The following is a 19,749-nucleotide window of genomic DNA, read 5'->3' as shown; positions in this document are numbered from 1 at the left end:
AGTTTGTTAGGCAACGTGTACAGAACAGAGGAATGAGATTTCCACAAAAGTGCTTACTGACATCAGTATGATGTGCTGAACTGTCTCCATTTGTGCCATAAATCTCTCAGGCTGTAATGCACTGCATTTGAAATGGGCAGAAGTTTGTTTGATAGATGGTGCTATAATACAATGAGTCTAGATTTGTATGCAAATATTATGGACAGATTGCAGTTTAAAACAAATCCCCCTCCCTCTTCTCACCATCTATCCATAAGGAGATTGTGATTTATTTTTTCCTTTACAAATATGTGGTCTGTTGCTCCACAATCGCTATTGAATAGACTAACTTTTAGCACGTTTTTGAGAAGATCTGTAGCTCAGGTTGAGGGTCTGGATGTAGGTCTGCTCGCTGAGCTGGCAGGTAATTTTCAGACTTTTCGTCACACACCAGGTAACATCTTCAGTGAGCCTCTGGACGATGCATTCCTGATGATTCCTGCTTTCTATTTATATGTTTGGGTTTCTTTGTGTTGGTGATATCACTTACTATGGCGATGTCATTTCCTGTTCTTTTTCTCTGGGATGGTAAATCGGGTGCAAGTCAGTGTGTTTGTTGGTAGAATTCCGGTTGGAATGCCATGCTTCTTGAGCTCTTTTCTTACAGAGAACACAAATATAGCTTGGTTTGCTTTTTTACAGGCCAGAGGCTTTTCGTTTGCACCCCACGATTAGGGATGTCAATTGTCGTCAGTAGATGTTGAATGGAGAAGCACTGACTCTTAAAATATGTGGGCTATTTCAAATTTGTTTTGGTATAAAGATAGTTGGGTTCAGTACTGTGGGAATCACATTCCCAAACCTCCCAGGGAAGGTGGAGGATGGGAAAACTTACTGGCTGTAAGAGCTGGTGTTGAAGGTGATTTCCTCACATTCCAAGAGCAGCAATTACTGTTTCATATGCTGTTGCATTGTTTTTGAACTTTGGGGAAAAAAAATCCGAACAACAGCAGTTTTATAAAGGGCGAGGTGCAGACAAAGGAAGCACTTGGTGAGATCAGTGCAGGAGAGAGAGAGAGAAATAAACTGACACCACAGTGAAACTACACAGTTACTGCCTTTGCTGTTTGAATTCATGTATCGCTGGATATCGGCGTGTGCCTGGGAAAATTAACAAACGGTGAAATTCACAACTGATCTTGGAGGAACTGTTTGGGCAAAGTCACAGCACAGAAACAGATAAGTGGATAGTTTTAAGTGTGGCCAGAAAGTTTACAGTAGTGAGTAGAGTGGGTTCTTTCTTGATTATATGTTTTTTGAGATATGTCTCTTCGTTAAACTTAAAAAATAAGCCATAACTATTAATTTAACCTGGAGCAGTGTATTGTAGAGGAATAAAACAGTGTTATTTCCTGGGCCTGTAGATTGTGAAGGAGCAAATATGGCCTTTAGTAGAGTGATATGTGCTTCTGGTCAGATGTGGGAGTTTAAGGAGAGTTTACAGGTTACTGTGGTTTGTATCAGTAATAAATGCTGTTGGTTGCGAATCTTAGCAGATTGAATGGATCGGTTGGAGAGACAATTAGAGACAATGAGGAATTTGCTACGGCAACGGTATGTGATGGATGGCAGTTATAGGAAGGGGGAAAAGTCGCTGATACAGTCACATAGATGGGATAACTCCAGGAAAGTTGAGAGGTTGGCAGTTAGTGCAGGAGTTTTCTGTGGCTATCCCCATTTCAAACAAGCATGTTGTTTTGGAAAATGTAGGGGGTGATCGATTCACAGGGGAATGTAACACGAACAATCAAGTTTCTGGTATTGAGGCTGGCTCTAATGTAACGAGGGGTACGGCAGATTCCAAAAGATCAGTTGTGTTAGGGGACTGTCAAGTCCAAGATACAGACAGACTTTTCTGTGGCCAGCAGCAAAAAATCAGAATGGTGTGTTGCTTCCCTAGTGCCAAGATCAAGGATGTCTCAGAGCGTGCAGACTGTTCTCAAGGGGGAGAGGGGCCAGCAAGAGGTCAATTGCCCACATTGGAACCAATGACATAGGAAGGGAAAAGGTTGAGATTCTGAAGGGAGATTACAGAGAGTTAGGCAGGAATTTAAAAAGGAGGTCTTCGAGAATAATATCTGGATTACCCCCAATGCTACGAGCTAGTGAGGGCAGGAATAGGAGGATAGAGCAGATGAATGCATGGCTGAGGCAGGGACAAGATAGGACAAGTAAATTAAACTGCATTTGTTTCAATGCAAGGGACCTAACAGGGAAGGTAGATGAACTCCGGGCATGGTTAGGAACATGGGACTGGGATATCGGAGCAATTACAGAAACATGGCTCAGGGATGGACAGGACTGGCAGCTTAATGTTCCAAGATACAAATGCTACAGGAAGGATAGAAAGGGAGGCAAGAGAGCAAGGAGAGTGGCGTTTTTGATAAGGGATAGCATTACAGCTGTACTGAGGGAGGATATTCCTGAAAATACATCCCAGGCAGTTATTTGGGTGGAACCGAGAAATAAGAAAGGGATTGTATTCTAGACCCCCTAATAGTCAGAGGGAAATTGAGAAACAAATTTGTAAGGGGACCTCAGCTATCTGTAAGAATAATAGGGTGGTTATGGTAGGGAATTTTAACCTTCCAAATGTAGACTGGGACTGCCATATTGCTAAGGGTTTAGATGGAGAGAAATTTGTTAAGTGTGTACAAGAAAAGTTTCTGATTCAGTATGTGGATGTACCTACTTGAGAAGGTGCAAATCTTGACCTACTCTTGCGAAATAAGGCAGGGCAGGTGACTGAGGTGTCAGTGGGGGAGCAGTTTGGGGCCAGTGACCATAATTCTATTAGATTTAAAATAGTGTTGGAAAAAAATAGACCAGATCTAAAAGTTGAAGTTCTAAATTGGAGGAAGGCCAATTTTGACGGTATTAGACAAGAACTTTCAAAAGCTGATTGGGGATAGGTTCTCTGGCAAAGGGACGGCTGGAAAATGGGAAACCTTCAGAACTGAGATAACAAAAATCCAGAGAAAGTATATCCTGTCAGGGTGAAAGGAAAGGCTGCTAGTATAGGGAATGTTGGATGATGAAAGAAATTGAAGGTTTGGTTAAGAAAAAGAAGGAAGCATATGTCAGGTCTAGACAGGATAGATCGTGTGAATCCTTAGAAGAGTATAAAGGCAGTAGGAGTAAACTTAAGAGGGAAATCAGGAGGGCAAAAAGGAGACATTAGATAGCTTTGGCGAATAGAATTAAGAAGAATCCAAAATACATTAAGGACAAAAGGGTAACGAGGGAGAGAATAGGGCCCCTCAAAGATCAGCAAGACGGCCTTTGTGTGGAAAATGGGGGAGATACTAAATGAGTATTCTGCATTAGTATTTAATGTGGAAAAGGACATGGAAGATATAGAATGTAGAGAAATAGATGGTGACATCTTGAAAAATGTCCATGTTACAGAGGAGGAAGTGCTGGATGTCTTGAAACGCCTATAGGTGGATAAATCCCCAGGACCTCTTGCTGAACAAAGAGACCTTGGAGTGCAGGTTCATAGCTCCTTGAAAGTGGAGTTGCAGGTGGATAGAATAGTGAAGAAGGTGGTATGCTTTCTTTTATTGGTCAGAATATTGAGTACAGGAGTTGGGAGGTTATGTTCCAGCTATACAGGGCATTGGTTAGGCCACTGATGGAATATTCTGTGCAATTCTGGTCTCCTTCCTATTGAAAAGATGTTGTGAAACTTGAAAGGGTTCAGAAAAGATTTACAAGGATGGTGCCAGGGATGGAGGATTTGACTTATAGGGAGAGGCTGATCAGGTTGGGGCTGTTTTCCCTGGAGTGTCGGAGTGACCTTAGAGAGATTTACAAAATTATGAGGGGCATGGATAGGGTAACTAGACAAAGTCTTTTCTTTGGGGTGGGGGAGTCCAGAATTAGAGGGCATAGGTTTAGGGTGAGAGAGGAAAGATATAAAAGAGACCTAGGGGGCAACTTTTTCACGCAGAGGGTGGAACGTGTTTGGAATGAGCTGCCAGCGGAAGTGGTAGAGACTGGTACAATTGCAACATGTAAAAGGCATTTGGATGGGTATATGAATAGGAAGGGTTTGGAGGGATACGGGCCAGATGCTGGCAGGTGGGACTAGATTGAGTTGGGATATCTGATCGGCATGGACGGGTTGAACCGAAGGGTCTGTTTCCATGCTGTACATCTCTATGACTCGATGACTCGAAGTAAATAATGTCAAGATAATGGATTGTATTGCAGGTAACACCCAGAATAGGTCAGCCAATCAGGTAAATGAAAAGTCACTAACTCATCTTGTAGGATGGGTGTATCTTGCAATTCTTAGTGTTTTTTTTCTTGATGATGTGATCACTGTAGAGATTATAACAATTCCTACCTCCTGAACAGCCTTGAATATTATCTGGGTGTTGATTGTCTGGTTATTGTTGACGTTAGAGAATTTTTGGGAAGGTTATTGATAAGTCCAGTCTCATGATTATAGAAGGGGCTATTTATTGTGTATTTAAAATGTTTCTAAATACATATAAAGATATGTATTGCTTTTACACTGTGACTTTTACTCTGGCAACTGTTATACAAAATGCCATAAAAACCATGCCCAAAGAAAGCCATTCATGAAATTAATATAACATCATTTCATATTATTATATTGGTGGGGTAGACTGTTAAATAAAATTAAGAACTGCAAATCTGAAATAAACAAAACCAGAAATTATTGGTGAAACTCAGCAGATCTGGCAACATCTGTGGAGAGAAAGCAGGTAACACTGAGTCCAGTGACACCAGCCCCCCCCCCCAACCTTCGGAACTAAAAGTATTTAGGAAGAGGTGGTATTTGTGCTAGTGATGAGGGGAGTGAGTGAGCGGATGAATGAAGACAGCGTAGAGAGAGGAAGAAGAAAAGATAGCCAGGCAGACGAACAAATTGTAAGCCAGGGGAGAAGACAGGCTAGCTACGTGAGGGTTGGTAATAGACGTGGAAGGATGTGTTCATGCTCTGAACTTGTTAAACTCAATGCTGAGTTCTGAAGACTGTACAGTACCCAGGCAGAAGATGAGTTATTATCCGTCCAGCTTGCATTGAGTCTTGCTGGATCGCTGCTGCAGGCCTGAGTCAGAAATGTTGACATGGGAGCACAGTAGTTTGTTGAAGTGGCAGGCATCTGGATGCTCAGGATTGTTTTACCGTCATAATCCTTGCAAATTGTCATCAAATGTTCCCTCTAAGCTGTGCAGCTGCTCAGAGGGTCTGCGTATCTCACGGGTCCACACAAAAGCAAACAAAGATAAGAGGAACATAGACTGTCGTTATGTAAATGTTTTATCATTTATTAAGTGAGCTTATTAATATGTTAGCCAGGTTTTTCTCTTTGTCAACAAAAACAAAGAAAATCTCTCTGAATCCACTTGAAAAGAGCTTTCTTTTAAAATTTAAATTACTAGCTTTTTCTCCTCTAATTATGAGTTTGTTATTCCCTTGCATTCAAATTTTCATTTTGGACATATTGTTGCTAATAGCCATGAAAGGATAGTGCATAGGTATAGAGGGACCTGGGGGTGCATTTGTATAAATCTTTGAATGTAGCATGACATATGTCAGACTAATTAGTAAATCACATGGGGTCAGGGGTTACATAAATAGAAGCAACAGAAATTCAACAACAGTCAGATCATAGTTGACTGATATTTAGACAAATGAAAGTATCAAATTGGTTTTTGCCAAATGTGTTTGTGTTTGTGTATTTTTAAGATTTATCATCGGTGTCACGTTTTTGTGAATATCCTGCTCAGAATTGAGCCAGGACTTGATTGTTATTTAACACTGAAGACAGCGAAGACACCAGTTTGTAGAAATGATCCTGAATGTATGAAACAAATTAATTTGCTAATTTAAGAAGCATCCCAAAATAAAACTGATTGCAATTTTCATCTAGAGGACATTATGGCAATCTGCACGTATCACATTTTATCTTAAGACTATCCATGACATGAAAAATGTGCTAAACAAGTTGCTAATGTTGAATCTTTATGCTGAGGGAATTTGTTCAACTTCTAAACGTATGTTAATCAATCATAATACTCACAAGATTCAATCTAAAAGGTGTTTAACTCTTGAGAGAGATTTGTATCGGGCACCTTTGATAACATCTGCCAAGCCTGCAGGCTTTCCCATCTCCAAGTACCAATGGCAGTGGATGGAAGAGAACAGCTTTCTCTTCATGTCACACACTATCCTAACAGGGATATTGCTGTTCCTTTCCTGTTGCTGGGTCAAAGTCCTGGACTTTCTTCATAACAACACAGTGGGTGTACTTATACCATGGGGACTGCAATGGCTCAAGAAAGTGATCCCCACAAGCTTCTCAAGGACAATTAGGAATGACCGTGATGCCTGTATGCCATGAGCAAATAAATTAAAAATCACTGGATTAATATCACATTATGACTTTTAAAAGATTGTAGGTGAGGGAATTCATTTTTACAGCCTCGCTTTCAGGCTTGTTGAAACATCATGTCTTTTAATACTTATTACAGCAACCGGTTTTGTCAAAATCATTTTGTAATAAATTATTTAGTGAATTGAAGAAGAATGACTGATAATTAGCATAACTACAGGAAAGATTGATTAGATTGTTGGAAAATATTCAAGGGACTTAACCTATGTGTTTTGCCTCATGGATCGAATAGATGTAAAATGTTTTGCAGGCCAGTATATTTCAATGGTTTATTTACAACAATTTTCTGCTGCCTTCATGTTTTCTAATGTAGTCACCCAGATTTTGCAATAATAATGATATTTGCCTTTATTACCTTTCTGAAACTGACAGTAACATCTGCACATGACCATTAACATGGAGATATCCAGATTGAACACTTGCTGGTGAACTCTCACTAGATTATAGTCAACTATCAGTCTTGCTGTTAAAAACTTATTTTGCAAAAAAGTGTCACCTTGTTGAAGGATGTTTAACTGGGTTTTTAACTTCCCAGTTCATAATTACTCTCTGAAAATATTGCATTTGTGATTTTTTTTTAATTACTTGTAAAATGTGAACTTTCTGTTTGAATGTTTGGCTATGATGATACAGGTTCCACCTTAATCATGTGTATGTCTCAATCACTTATTTCAATGTTAAACTTTAGGAGAAATGAAAAACAGTGTGTTTTACTTCATGTTTGTTAGCTATAAGAATCATGTGACTAGTTACTTGGCCATCTTGACAATCACATTGCTTTGAGAGCTCCTTGGTTTCGTGCTACATAGTTCTGAAAATATTTTTTTCTTTGAGATCAACAACAGGCATGACCGTTTCATTGCTCAGTCTGAAATCCAGGCCAAACATTTTAGAAGTTTGTGATGAACTTACATGAGTCTTCCAGTGTCATGGATGAGGGAGTGCTAATGGGTACAGATCCATTTAGGGGAAGGAACCACAAGAATTGGAAGCAATCTAAATGTAAACCAGACAAACAAGTAGAACCTCAACTATCTAAACACTACCTGAAAAGAAGTTATAGGTAAAAGGTTTCCCACATTGTGTTACTCTTTGGTCTCCTTTTTAATCTAACCTGTAAAATACTGAACAAGGGAAGATGCAGTATTGGATCCGGTAATGGACAAAGAAGCAGAGCATACAAGGGAAGTAAAAGCATGGGAACATCCAGGCTTCATAATATGATTTAAGATGATAATAGAGAAGGAAATAAGTATGACAAAGACTAAGATATTGGTGAAGGAAAAGCTGATTTTTAAGAGCTGAGCATGGAATTTGGGAAAATAAATGGGACAATATAAAGACTTTAGATGAGAAGTAAAGAGGAACCAAAAGAGGACATTATCAAGGGTCTTAAAACAACATCATAAAATATTTTATAGGCACATCACTTTATAAAAGAAAAAGAAAGCTCTGATTGGAAAGGCCATTAAGAGAGAGATCCTATAAACTTTGAGTAACAATTGAGAATGCAGAATTATTAAATAATTCTTATGCTTTAGTATTTTCTGGGATAATGGAGCAGGTAGATATATAATTGATTGCTGACATAAATAATGAGCATTGTTTTTAGAAAGATGATGTCTTGAAAATGCTAATCAAGCTTTGAGAGGATGAGATCTCCAATCCAAACGGATTGCATCCCCGTTTGTTCAAAGAAAGCAGTGAAGAAATAGCAAAGGCGTTACTACAAACAGTAATTGTTTGTTGGATAACAGTGTAGAATCAGAAGACTGACTTCTAATATTTCTATATTAAGGAGTATGTTGGGAGCCATGCTGAACAGGCCTGTTAAATTTTACATTCGTCAACTGAATGTTTGTGATAGGGAAATAAGGAACCCTAACAAAAGGAGAGAATAGATGACTTCCTCATTGAAAATATAATGAACAGTCAGGATGAATTTCTAAAAGGAATAGCTTATTTGATCTTATTCCATTTTTGGAAGATGCAACAATGTATTAATATAGTCGGTATAATTTATGTAGATTCTCAAAGGTCCTTTGTTAAGTTTCCCGATAGTAGACTACTGAATAAACTCAGATAATTTGTTATCAGGATGCAAATATCACAATAGGTTATTCCCTGGCTTTAAGACTGAAGCGATTGGATTGCAATAATGGGTGGTTTTTTGGAATGATTTGGAGGAGGAAATTGTACTGCACAAACATGAGTGCTAAGACCGCTGCTGTGCTTAATTTACATGATCAATTTGGAATTTGTAATCAAAACACAATTTCTAGGTTTGCAGGTGACACCAAATTGAGGCGGGTAGTCTGTATCTATAAGAAATGCAACAAATTACTGGAGGACATGGATTTAGGTTACCAATTATTTGTCCACCTTTGACAAATTCTGGTACAAAAAATAGAAACATCCCTTATTACTTGAAAGGTGAAAGTGTAGATGGGGTAAAGGATCAACATGGGTTCAGAGAGAAAGTATCCATAAGTTGCACTACAGGTTGGCATGGTTGTTAAATGCAAATCAGGCTTGAGGATTTCTTTCTAGAGGAATGAAATTAAGTAGAAGGATGTTACACTGAATCTGTATCGAACCTAAGAGTACTGTTTGCTGTTCTGATCACCATACTATAAAAGTGATATGAAAGCACTTTACAGATTCCAGAGAAGATTTACAAGGCAGATGGCAGAAATGAATATGTATACATAACATGGAATAATTTAAAGGCTGGGACCTCTTTTGGGGAAAAAGAATGTCAAGGGGTGACCTCCGAAAGACCTTTAAATTGAGCAGTTTTGAGAGTGGATACAAAGAAAATGTTCCTCTTCTGGGAAAAGAACATATCCAGAGGCCATGTTTATAAGCTGTCAAGAAATCCAATTGAGAATTTCAAAGAAATTGATTATGCAAAGTGTAAAAATATGCAAGTAATATTCATAAGAAATGGTTGAATCAGATAGTTTTAATTTCCTTGCCCTGCTCCATATTTGATGCTGAGGTCTGCCCCTCAAGTTTCATAACCAATTGCATCTTGCTATTGGAAGAGATGCCTATGGAATCCATGGACTATGGCTAATTACCTTTCTTTATAGTGTTTGTAATTCCATTTAATCATCAGATTGAGATGACTTTGGCATTTGTGATTTTATTAGGCCATGAAGAAGAGCTAACATTTTTGATTTCTTTTTAGTGAACTGAATTCAAAATTACAAGATACTTTGGAACAAATAGAGGTAGGGATTTTATATAAAATATTTTAAATTAAGGCTTATGAAATGACAATGTAGAAAAACAAGCTATTTCCCAAATGTTGTAAATAGTCATGAATTCATGTTGATCATTTAAAATGTTTAAAATATTTTGGTACACCTAGACATCATCCAAGCTTAATTTTATCACTTTTGGAATTTGGTATCACTCAATACTATGTTGGCAAATGGTTTTATAGCTAACATTCCCCTGTTCCACTTTCAAAATGAAGCACTGCTGATTCTGGTATTGCTCAAATTTGGCAGTAATTAATTATTTTGTTTACTTCACCAGTAAAGGTTCCTGAATGATCATCTTCAAAAGTACTGTGTCTCAGTAGAAGGAGTTTGAGAAGGTTTTAGCAGAAGCTATCATTTTCTATTACATTTGCTTTAATAATTAGTTAATAATCCAGTGTGTACCATTGACCACTTTGAGATATGACTATAAGATGGTCCCGACTTGTGATTTCATCTGAATACTTGGTACATTTGCTCATTGGTATTTTTATTAACTTTCTGAAACGAGCATTTAAAAATAATGCTTCAAAGAATCACATAAACTTTTGAAACTATTCTTGAACTGAAATTCAACTGCTATTGTTCATTGATTGTGATTTGGAATTCAGCAGAAATGCTTGCTGGTGGATGATAAATATTTGCAACATTGTCACATCTATTCTATTTTGTCTTTCCAATCCTTTTAGACAATATAACTGAAAGCTCAGTTCAATAAAGTTTAAACTTTTTTCAGTCAATTGAAAGCTAAATTTTAATTTTTGTCCAAATATTTTTTGAATTTCATAACTGAAAATGAAAATACTCATTGATCTACAACTTGGCTGATTATTATTTCATTGAACTTCAGTATTACTGTTTTTAAAATCTAGGAACAATTAGATGTTGCACTGTCAAAAACCTGCAAGCACTTTGAAGTCAGTCATTATACCAAGGTCCAACTTGCTTACAGATTGCTGGGAAAAACCCAGGTAAATACATTTTAATTTTATGGTATTTATATTTTTAAAAATCCTTGATCATTTGATTCACTTAATGACATTTATTTATTTTGTGGACTTGAATGTTTGGAAACTTCCTGATGCTTTGTACATTTTAACATGGTGTTGCAAATGATACAGTTTTTGAAAATTGGGCAATCCTTTTGTTCATTTTTTTTAAAAAAAAGCATTGAAGTTAGTGGTCAACTCAAATGACTGCAAACTGCTGAGTTGAGTGGATTGGATATTTTGTGTTTTATCCGAATCTGTTGTGCTGGCCGCCTGCTTTCTGTAATTGTTCCAGGTAAAGGTCTGTTGTTCCATCTGCATTTTCTCCCAAAGAGATGTGTAATCATACGCAAACTAGTTATGCAACCAAAAGGCTTCACAACTCTAGACATATAGAACATACTCAAAAGCCCTCATCAAATTAAACAAATTTTCACCTTCAAGATTTTCTGCACCTCCAACTCTCAAAGGTGAGAATTATCTACGAATACTAGTTTGTTGGGTATTCAACAGTGAACAAATTTAGCATGTATTTAAATGCCTCCTTTAATGTAGTATAGCATCTCATTAAACAAAAAATAAAATAATACTTCAAGCCAAAGAATGTTACAAGCCATTTAAAGAAATATTATGTCAGATACCTGAAGCCCTGATTGTTGAGAAGTAAAGAAGCAAATTCTAAAGGTCAGAACTGAATCACATCAAGTATAATGATGTGCAAAGCATATCTTTAGATGTGCATATTAAAAGTTTAAGGAATTGCAGTCAGAGAGGGAGTGCATTCCTCAATCAGAGGAGTGGTGGCAGATAGGTACTCAGGAAGCCTTTAGATAGCATTTCACTCAAGAACAAGTTTTCTATGTTGGAAAGTTATGTGTTGGAGTCTGAGACAAGCAGCCAGGATTCTTCCTGCCTCTGTAGATGTGACTTTATGATGTATCACTGGCTGCAGGACATTCTGGGGAGGGGGAGAGCACAAGCAATCAGAGGATCTGGTTCACAGTGGGGTCAATGACATGAGTAGAAGGAATTATGAGATCCTGCAGCCAAGATTTTAGGGAGCTAGGTAGCAGATTAAAATGTAGGACCTCAAGGTTGTAAGCTCTGGATTACTCCTGGTACCAAAATGCTGGTGAGTATAGGAATAGGTGAACAGAATAATTGCATGATTGAAGAGTTTGAATCAGGAGGGAGGGCTTCAGATCCCTTGATCACTCGGTCCATTTCTGGGGAAAGTGGGACCTATACAAGTCCGATGTGTTGCACCTGAACTGGAATAGGACCAACATCCTTACGTGGTGGATAGTAAATTAATTTGGCAGGGGATTAGGTGCAGTGTGGAATTACAGGAGGGGGTAATGCACAGACATGTATAGAAGAACCAAAGTAGTTGAGAAGTAAGTGTTAATGTGGCCACGTTAAGGCACATGGGAGTAGGGCAGTGCTGGATGGTATTTATTTTAATGCAGTAAGTCTTGTAAGTAGGAAAGATTAGTTGAGGGTGATGATTCATGCATTTGGGATGTGATATCATAGAGACATGGTTGACGGAGGGAAATGGACTGGTATCTCAATATTCCGAGGTCTACAATCTTTAGGCACGACGCTGTAAAAGCGGAGGTGGTATTGCAATATTGAACGAGGAGTCAATTGCAACATTAAGTATTGAAGATATCTTGCATTCCTCAAACGATGCCATTTGGGTGGAACTTAAAGCAAAAAGGGGCAGTCAATTTGCAGAGGATGTACTATCCACCTCTAAACAGTCAGGGAGAGATAAATCATCAAATGTATCATCAAATCTTAGAAATATAAAAATAACAAATAAATAATAGTCAGAAATATCAACTGAGATAGCTAAAGTGTGAAAAGCTTAGAGGGCGGAATTCTTAAAATGTGTCCAGGTCAGCTTTGTAAATCAACTTGTAGATAGGTCCTATAAGAGAATGGATGGTGTTGGATACAAATGTCACGAGTGAAGCTGGGCAAGCAATAGGTGTGTCGGTGGGAGAGCATTTCTGTGATAGTAACCATAATTCAGTAATATTTCAAGTAAATATGGAGAAGGGCAAAGGATCGAAAATACAGGCTCTGAATTGGGGGAACGCCAATTTTAATAAGAGAAGGCAGGATCAGGCTAAAGTGAATTGGAAGCAACTACTTCAGGAAAATCCATATTAGAGTATTGGGAGTAGTTCAAAAGGATCATCGTGAGAGCAGGACTAACATGTTCCCATGTAGGTGATGAATAGGACCAACAAGTACGGGGAGTCCTGGATGTCAAAGAATGAGCAGGATTGGATAGCAAACCAAAGGAAGCTTATGGTAGATACCAAAATAGCAATTGCCCTTGTGTATAGAAATTGCAGGGAGTCGCTTAAAAAATAAATTAGGAGAGCAAAGAGGTGACATATGTAAAAACACTGGTGGGTGGTATTAAGGACAATCCAAAGGTGTTTTATCTGTGTGTTTTCGGGCAAAAGAATAAACGGGGAAAATGTATGGCCAAAGGGCAAATTTGTGTGTGGAATAGTAAAACTAAGCTGATGTTTTAAATGTGTACTTTTCATCTGTACTCACAATGAAGAAAGTCAGGAAGGGCCTAGATATCAAAAACAAAGGTGACTGTGATATCCTGTATTTCAAGCAGACACAATAACAACATTTACCAAAATGAATGCATGAATAGGAAGTGAAGACGGTTTTAGTATGGAAGGCCAGAATTGGCTAAGTAGTAGTGAAAATAGACAGATGAGGATGGTTCTGAATTTTAAAAAGAGCAAGTTAGTTACAAAAGGCAGGCGAGAGCAAATCAGAGAATCAGGCAACTGTGAAGAATTAAACTACATTTATTTCAATGCAATGAGTCCTACAAGTAAGGCAGATGAACTCGGCATGAATGGGAACATGGGACTGGGATATCATAGCGCTTAGAGAAACATGGCTGAGGGAGGGACATGACTAGCAGTTCAATGTTTTGAGGTTTAGAAGCTATAAGAAGGATACAAAGGGAGGCAAGAGAAGAGGGGGAGTGACGATTTGATTGAAGAAAATGTTGCTGCAGTGTTTAGGATACATCGGAGAGATACGGGTGGAAAGCCGAAATAAGGGCATGATCACCTTGATGGGATTGAACTATAGGCTCCCCAAAAGTCAGTGGAAAATTGAGGAGCAAATATGTAGAGAGATCTCAGATGTATGTAAGAATAATAGGGTTGTAATTTGTAGGGAATTTTAACTTTCCAAACATAAACTGGACAGCCATAGTATTAAGGGCTGGGATGGTGAGGAATTTGTTCATGTTTTTAAGGAAATTTTCTTTATCAATATGTACCTGTACCTACTGGAAAAGGAGCAAAACCTGGCCTTCTCTTGGGAAATAAGGCAGGACAACTGACCAAAGTCTTAGTGGTGGAGCACTTTGGGACCAGTGATCATAATTCTGTTAGTTTTAAAGTAGTTATAGAAAAGGATAGGCCTTGTATAAAGCTTAAAGTTCTTAATTGGGGTAAGACAGATTTTGACATTATAAGACAGGAACTTTCAAAATTTGATTGAAATAGACTGTTCACAGGTAAGCAGACAACTAGCAAGTGGGTGGCTTTCAAAGGTGAGATAATGAGAGTTTAAAGATAGTATGTTCCTGGTAGAGTGAAGGATAAGGCTGGTAAGAGGAGGGAACAATGGATAAATAGATATTGAGGCTCTGGTCGAGAATAAGGTGGAGTCACCTATTAGATATAGTTAACTGGCATCAAGTGAATCTCTTGAAGAGTATAGGGCTGCAGGGGCATTCTTACAGGGGAAATTAGAGGGTCAAAATGGGGACGTGAACCTTGACAGATAAGGTTAAGGATAATCCAAAGAAATTCTACAAGTATATTAAGAGCAAGGAAAACAGGGACCTTAAAGATCAACATGGTCGGCTATGTATGGAACACAGGAGGTGGGAGAGATACTAAATGAATAGTTTGAATCACTTTTTACTGTGGAGAAGAAAATGCAGGCTAGGGAACTGTGGGAAATAAATATTGATGTCTTGAAAACAGTCCACATTACGGGAGAGGTGGTGCCTCTTAAAAAAACGTAAAAGTAGATAAATCTGTGGGATCTGATCAAGTGTATCTCAGGATTTTGGAGCAAATTAAGGAAGAAATTGCAGGGCCCCTTGCAGAAATATTTGTATCATCTAGAGCCATGAGTGAGGTGCCGGAGGACTGGAGGGTGGCTAATGTTTTGCCTTTATTAAAGAAAGGCTGTAAGGAGAAGCCTAGGAACTATAAACCAGTGAGTCGGACATCAGTTGTTCGAGGGGATTCTGAGAGATAGGATTTACATACATTTGGACAGGCAAGGACTAATCAGGGATAGTTAACATGGCTTTGTGTGTGGGAAATTGTGCCTCGCATTTTGACTGAGTTTTTTGAGGACGTGACCAAAAAGATGGAGGGCAGAGCATGTAGGCATTGTCTACATAAACTTCAGTAAAGCCTTGGATAGGTTTTCGCATGGTAAACTAATTAGTAAAGTTAGATCACGCGGGATTCATGGTGACCTTGCCAATTCGATACAAAATTGACTAGACAGTAGGAGACATAGGGTGGTGGTGAACAGTGTTTTTTCAGACTGGAGACCTATGACCAGTGGTGTTCCACAGAGATCGGTGCTGGGCCCACTTTTGTTTTAATTCTTATAAATGATTTGGATGAGAATTTAGGCATTTGTGGACAATACCGAAATTTACTTATATAATCAATAGTGAAGATGGTTATCTAATCTTACAAAGGATTTTTGATCAATTGGGCCAGTGGGCAGAGAAGTGGCAGATGGAGTTTAATTTCGATAAATATGAGGCGCATTGCATTTTGGTAAAACAAACAAGGGCATCTACAGTTAACGGTAAAGCTCAAGTTAGTGTTGTAGAGCAGAGAGACCTGGGGATTCATGTGCATAGTTCTTTGAAAGTAGAGTTGTTTGCAGATCGAGTGGTTAAGAAGGCATTTAGATATTTGCCTATTGCGCAAACCATTGAGTATAGGAGTTGGGATGTCATATTGCGGATGTACAGGATGTTGGTAAGGCCACTTTTGGAGTACTGTATACAGTTCTGGTCATCCTGCTAATGGAAGGGTATTATGGCATTGGAGAGGATTCAGAAAAGATTTATCAGGATGTTGCCAGGACTGAAGGGTTTGAGTTTTAAGGAGAGACTGGGACTTTTTTCACCGGTGCATCGGAGGTTGAGGGGTGACCTTATAGAGGTTTATAAAATCATGAGGGGCATAGATAAGGTGAATTGCAAAGGTCTTTTCCATACGTTGGGACAGTTTGAAAATCAGGGGCATATTTTTAAGGTGAGTGGAGAAAGATTTAAAAGGGACCTGAGGAGCAAACGTTTCACACACACGGTGGTTCATATGTGGAATGAACTGCTGGGGAAGAGGTCGATGCAGGTACAGTGAGAACATTTTAATAGACATTTGGATAGCTATATGAATAGGTGAAGTTTTGAGGGGAAGAGGTCAACTGCAGAGGGCTAGTTTCATTTGGGATACTTGGTCGGCATGGATGGGTTGGACCGAAAGGTCTGTTTATGTGCTGTTTGACTTTGATTGTGTAATACCAGAGGCAGTGTCGCTGCAAAAGAACATGTTGCAGTGCTTCTCTGGCTATTTAACAGATCTGAATGGAACCAGGTGAGAGTAGTTACACCCAGCAGGATGACAGGAAAGAAAGGTTAGAAGAAGTTGGTAAAGCCAGCAGTGTGAAAGGCAAGTAAATTCCTCAAATCTGTTCCCCCCTCAGTAAATTACAATTTACTATTTAAAATAATGGATAACATAGATTGCTATTTAAAGAAGAATGATGCTTCCTTAAGGAAGGAAAAAAGCAGTTTGACTGGATGCTAGCATGAGGGATGCTTCCTGGAAATCAAATATTCTGCTCTCAGGCAAGATATGTAGACTACCTCAAGACCTTGCACTTTTTCTAAAATGCAACCTAAGCACTAACAGAGAGCAATGACCATTACCATTCCTCTCATCAATCTCCTTTTTGACCTTATTTGCAAAACTGTCAATTAATACTGATTTATGTCTGATTTTGCACAGTGGCTGATTTTATGCTCGCTTTTAACTTCGGTGAATGCAAGTGAATTAATTCTTTTTGAAGCTTTGCAGTCATTAGAGTAACCTTGTACTCCAATAACCTAGCATGAATTCCATCAGGACTGAGAAACTGATGGTGATGCCTTTACAGGTCACCACAAGACATTTCTCCAGCGTTTCTTCATCTTCCATTTGTGATAAAATATGAAGTTAAATATTCAAAGGTTTTAGCATTGTCATTTGGTTGCACGGTAGTTTTGATGAGCTGAGTGTGACAAGCTTCAATAACACTCATTCACACTTTGAACCCTCCAAAGTCATATTATATAATGACAAGTGCAAAGGATCCTAATCCAGAGTCGCAAATGCACTAAAAGTAGTCACCATAATTTGACGGGACCATAGGGCTGCACTTTCATTAGGGAGAGAGATGACTACTGGTAGTTTAACCTCAGGGTCACCATGCCTCTGGTGACAGAGGTTGAGAAGGAGAGTTTTTCATGGTAACCTCAGCCAGTTAAAAAATTGAATCCTCACTGTTGGTATCATTCTCCATTGCAAACGAACCATCCAGCCAATGAGCCTATGACCCTCCCCATCCCAGATTTGCTCTAAGTAATAAGATAGACAAGTTATTTGTTCAGAATACAGCTGCAGCACTCTGATAGCAAGCATATGAGAGCAACCCAGGATATATGGTTCTATAAATTGAGAAATGTATTGCTTTAGTTAGTTTTTTTTTATTGGGATGGTTGTGAGTGACTTTATTTAAAATATTAATTGAAACGAATATTGATTCGACTACTACTTTAGTATTCCTGTGAAAACTCCCAGTCCACTATTTGTGGGCTTGAAGGAAAGCGTTTTCTCAATGAGATGAAAAGAGTTTTAAAAACTTGCTAAATTGTGGATTCCTGATTAAGCAGTTTATTGATTGGTATTACAATATGCATTTTAAAATCATTTTTTAAAAATGTTCTGCAGACTGCAATGGACCAGCTACACATGCATTTCACTCAGGCTATCCATAACACCGTCTTCCAGGTTGTACTTGGATACGTGGAATTGTGTGCAGGAAATTCTGACACCAAGTTTCAGAAGCTGCAATATAAAGATCTTTGCACGGTATGAATTTTATTGTTATGTAATGTGACTTTGCTTGGAGAGCAAGTTCTCTGTTTATATTTAACTATTAATGCTACTTTTGAAGGTGACTTCAAGTCTTAGTACAGCAAAGTTAATGTTTATTGTATCTTCAAATCAATGATACTTAGACCAATACAAATTTCAGTATCACTTTTATTATTTTTAATAGCTTTTTGATAATTTCATCTCTTAATATTGTCACAGAACAACTTGCCATGATAAAATTGCTGTAATGAATATTCATAATCAAGGTTGGAGGAAAGTTGATGATAAGTTGAATTAAGTAATACTAATTTTCCTCCACTCCACTACAGGAAGGATGTAATTGCACTATAGAGTCTAGAGAGAAGATTTACAAGGATATTGCCAGGAATGGAGAATCCAGCTATCAGGAGAGATTGGATAGGTTAGGTTTGTTTTCATTGGAAATAGCGTGGCTAAGGGAGATTGCATAAAATTGAAAGGCCCAGGCAGGGAGAACTAATTTCTTTTAGCAGCAAGGTCAGCCATAAAGTGGTATCAATTGAAAAAGAAGTTTTTTTTCACCTAGAAGGTTGTGAGAGTTTGGACTTGTCTGCTTCAAAGAATATTAGAGGCAGAAGTACTAGAAATTCCACTCATTTCCTGAGGATGATGGTATGATCTTAAAGCTGGGAGCTAAATATTCAGGAGTTGCTCAGGATTGTGACTGAGGTCCCACCATCTTTAGCTGCTTCATCAATGACCTTTCCTCCATCATAAGATCAGAAGTAGGGATGTTCGTTGATGGTTGCACAATGTTCAGCACCATTTGCGACTTACTGAAGCTCCCGTGGCCAAATACAGCAAGCCCTGGACTGTATACAAGTTTGCACTGACAAATGGCAAGTGCCAGGCAATGACCATATTAAAGAGAACAGTATCTGACCATCGTCCCTTGCTATTCTATGGCATTACCATCACTGAATTACCCCCTGCTACCTCAACATCCTGGGGTTACAATTAATCAAAAATTAAACTGGACTCGCCATGTACATTGTGGCTAAAAGAGCATGTTAGAGGCCAGGAATACTGCAGTAACTCACCTCCTGACTCTCCAAAACTTGTCCTTAATCAACAAAGCACAACCCAGGGGTGAGTTGGAAAACTCCCCACTTGCCAGGGTGAGTGTAACTCCAACACCCAAGACCATCCAGGACAAAGCAACCTGCTTAATTTTACCATGTCAACAGCAATTCACCCAACTTCTCCAAGTCAGGTTCCAGTCTGACTAGGAAATATATTGCCACTACTTCAATGTTCCTGGGTCCAAATCCTGGAGCTCCCTCCCACCCTAGTGGATTTATGTGTCTCTTGATCTTGTATGGAACTGCAGTGGTTCACAAAAACAGCTCACTGCCACCTTCTCAAGACCAACTACAGACAAATAAATACCTGCCCAGCCAATACTTACATCCCAAAAATGAATTTTTAAAAAAGTGCCTTTCCAAAAAGATGAGCAGGAAGGGAAAAGTGATGAAGGAGTTTTCTCAATCCAAATTGGCTGATGTAGAATCCATATGGGTGGAGGTTAGAAATAACAAAAGGAAAAACGTAGTCGTTGAAGTAGTTTGCAGGTCCCCTAAAGCTGTCTTGTCGGACAGAATAAATCCTGAGATAATGAGGGCATGTACAAAGGGCACTATGTTAACAATCGTTAACTTTAATCATCATGTAGCTTGGGAAAATCAAATTGCCAAAGGTGACCATGAGGAGAATTCATAGAGCTTTGTCGGGACTGTTTCTGAGA

At 38.6% G+C, this 19,749-nt stretch overlaps 1 protein-coding gene across 2 annotated transcripts in view; it reads left to right on the top strand.

The window, feature by feature from the left end:
- Positions 1-19,749, top strand: part of vps50 (VPS50 EARP/GARPII complex subunit) — a 182,923-nt gene that overhangs the window by 77,466 nt on the left and 85,708 nt on the right. For both annotated transcript variants that reach the window (XM_043689946.1, XM_043689947.1), the window contains exons 10-12: positions 9,664-9,706; positions 10,612-10,710; positions 17,820-17,960. In XM_043689946.1, coding sequence (XP_043545881.1) covers positions 9,664-9,706; positions 10,612-10,710; positions 17,820-17,960 — 283 coding nt within the window. The remainder of the gene's footprint in view (positions 1-9,663; positions 9,707-10,611; positions 10,711-17,819; positions 17,961-19,749) is intronic.

The sequence above is a fragment of the Chiloscyllium plagiosum genome, chromosome 5, assembly GCF_004010195.1.
Source record: "Chiloscyllium plagiosum isolate BGI_BamShark_2017 chromosome 5, ASM401019v2, whole genome shotgun sequence".
NCBI lineage: Eukaryota > Metazoa > Chordata > Chondrichthyes > Orectolobiformes > Hemiscylliidae > Chiloscyllium > Chiloscyllium plagiosum.
The sequence above is the reverse complement of the archived record's forward strand: the minus strand, read 5'-3'. Positions and strand labels throughout refer to the sequence as shown.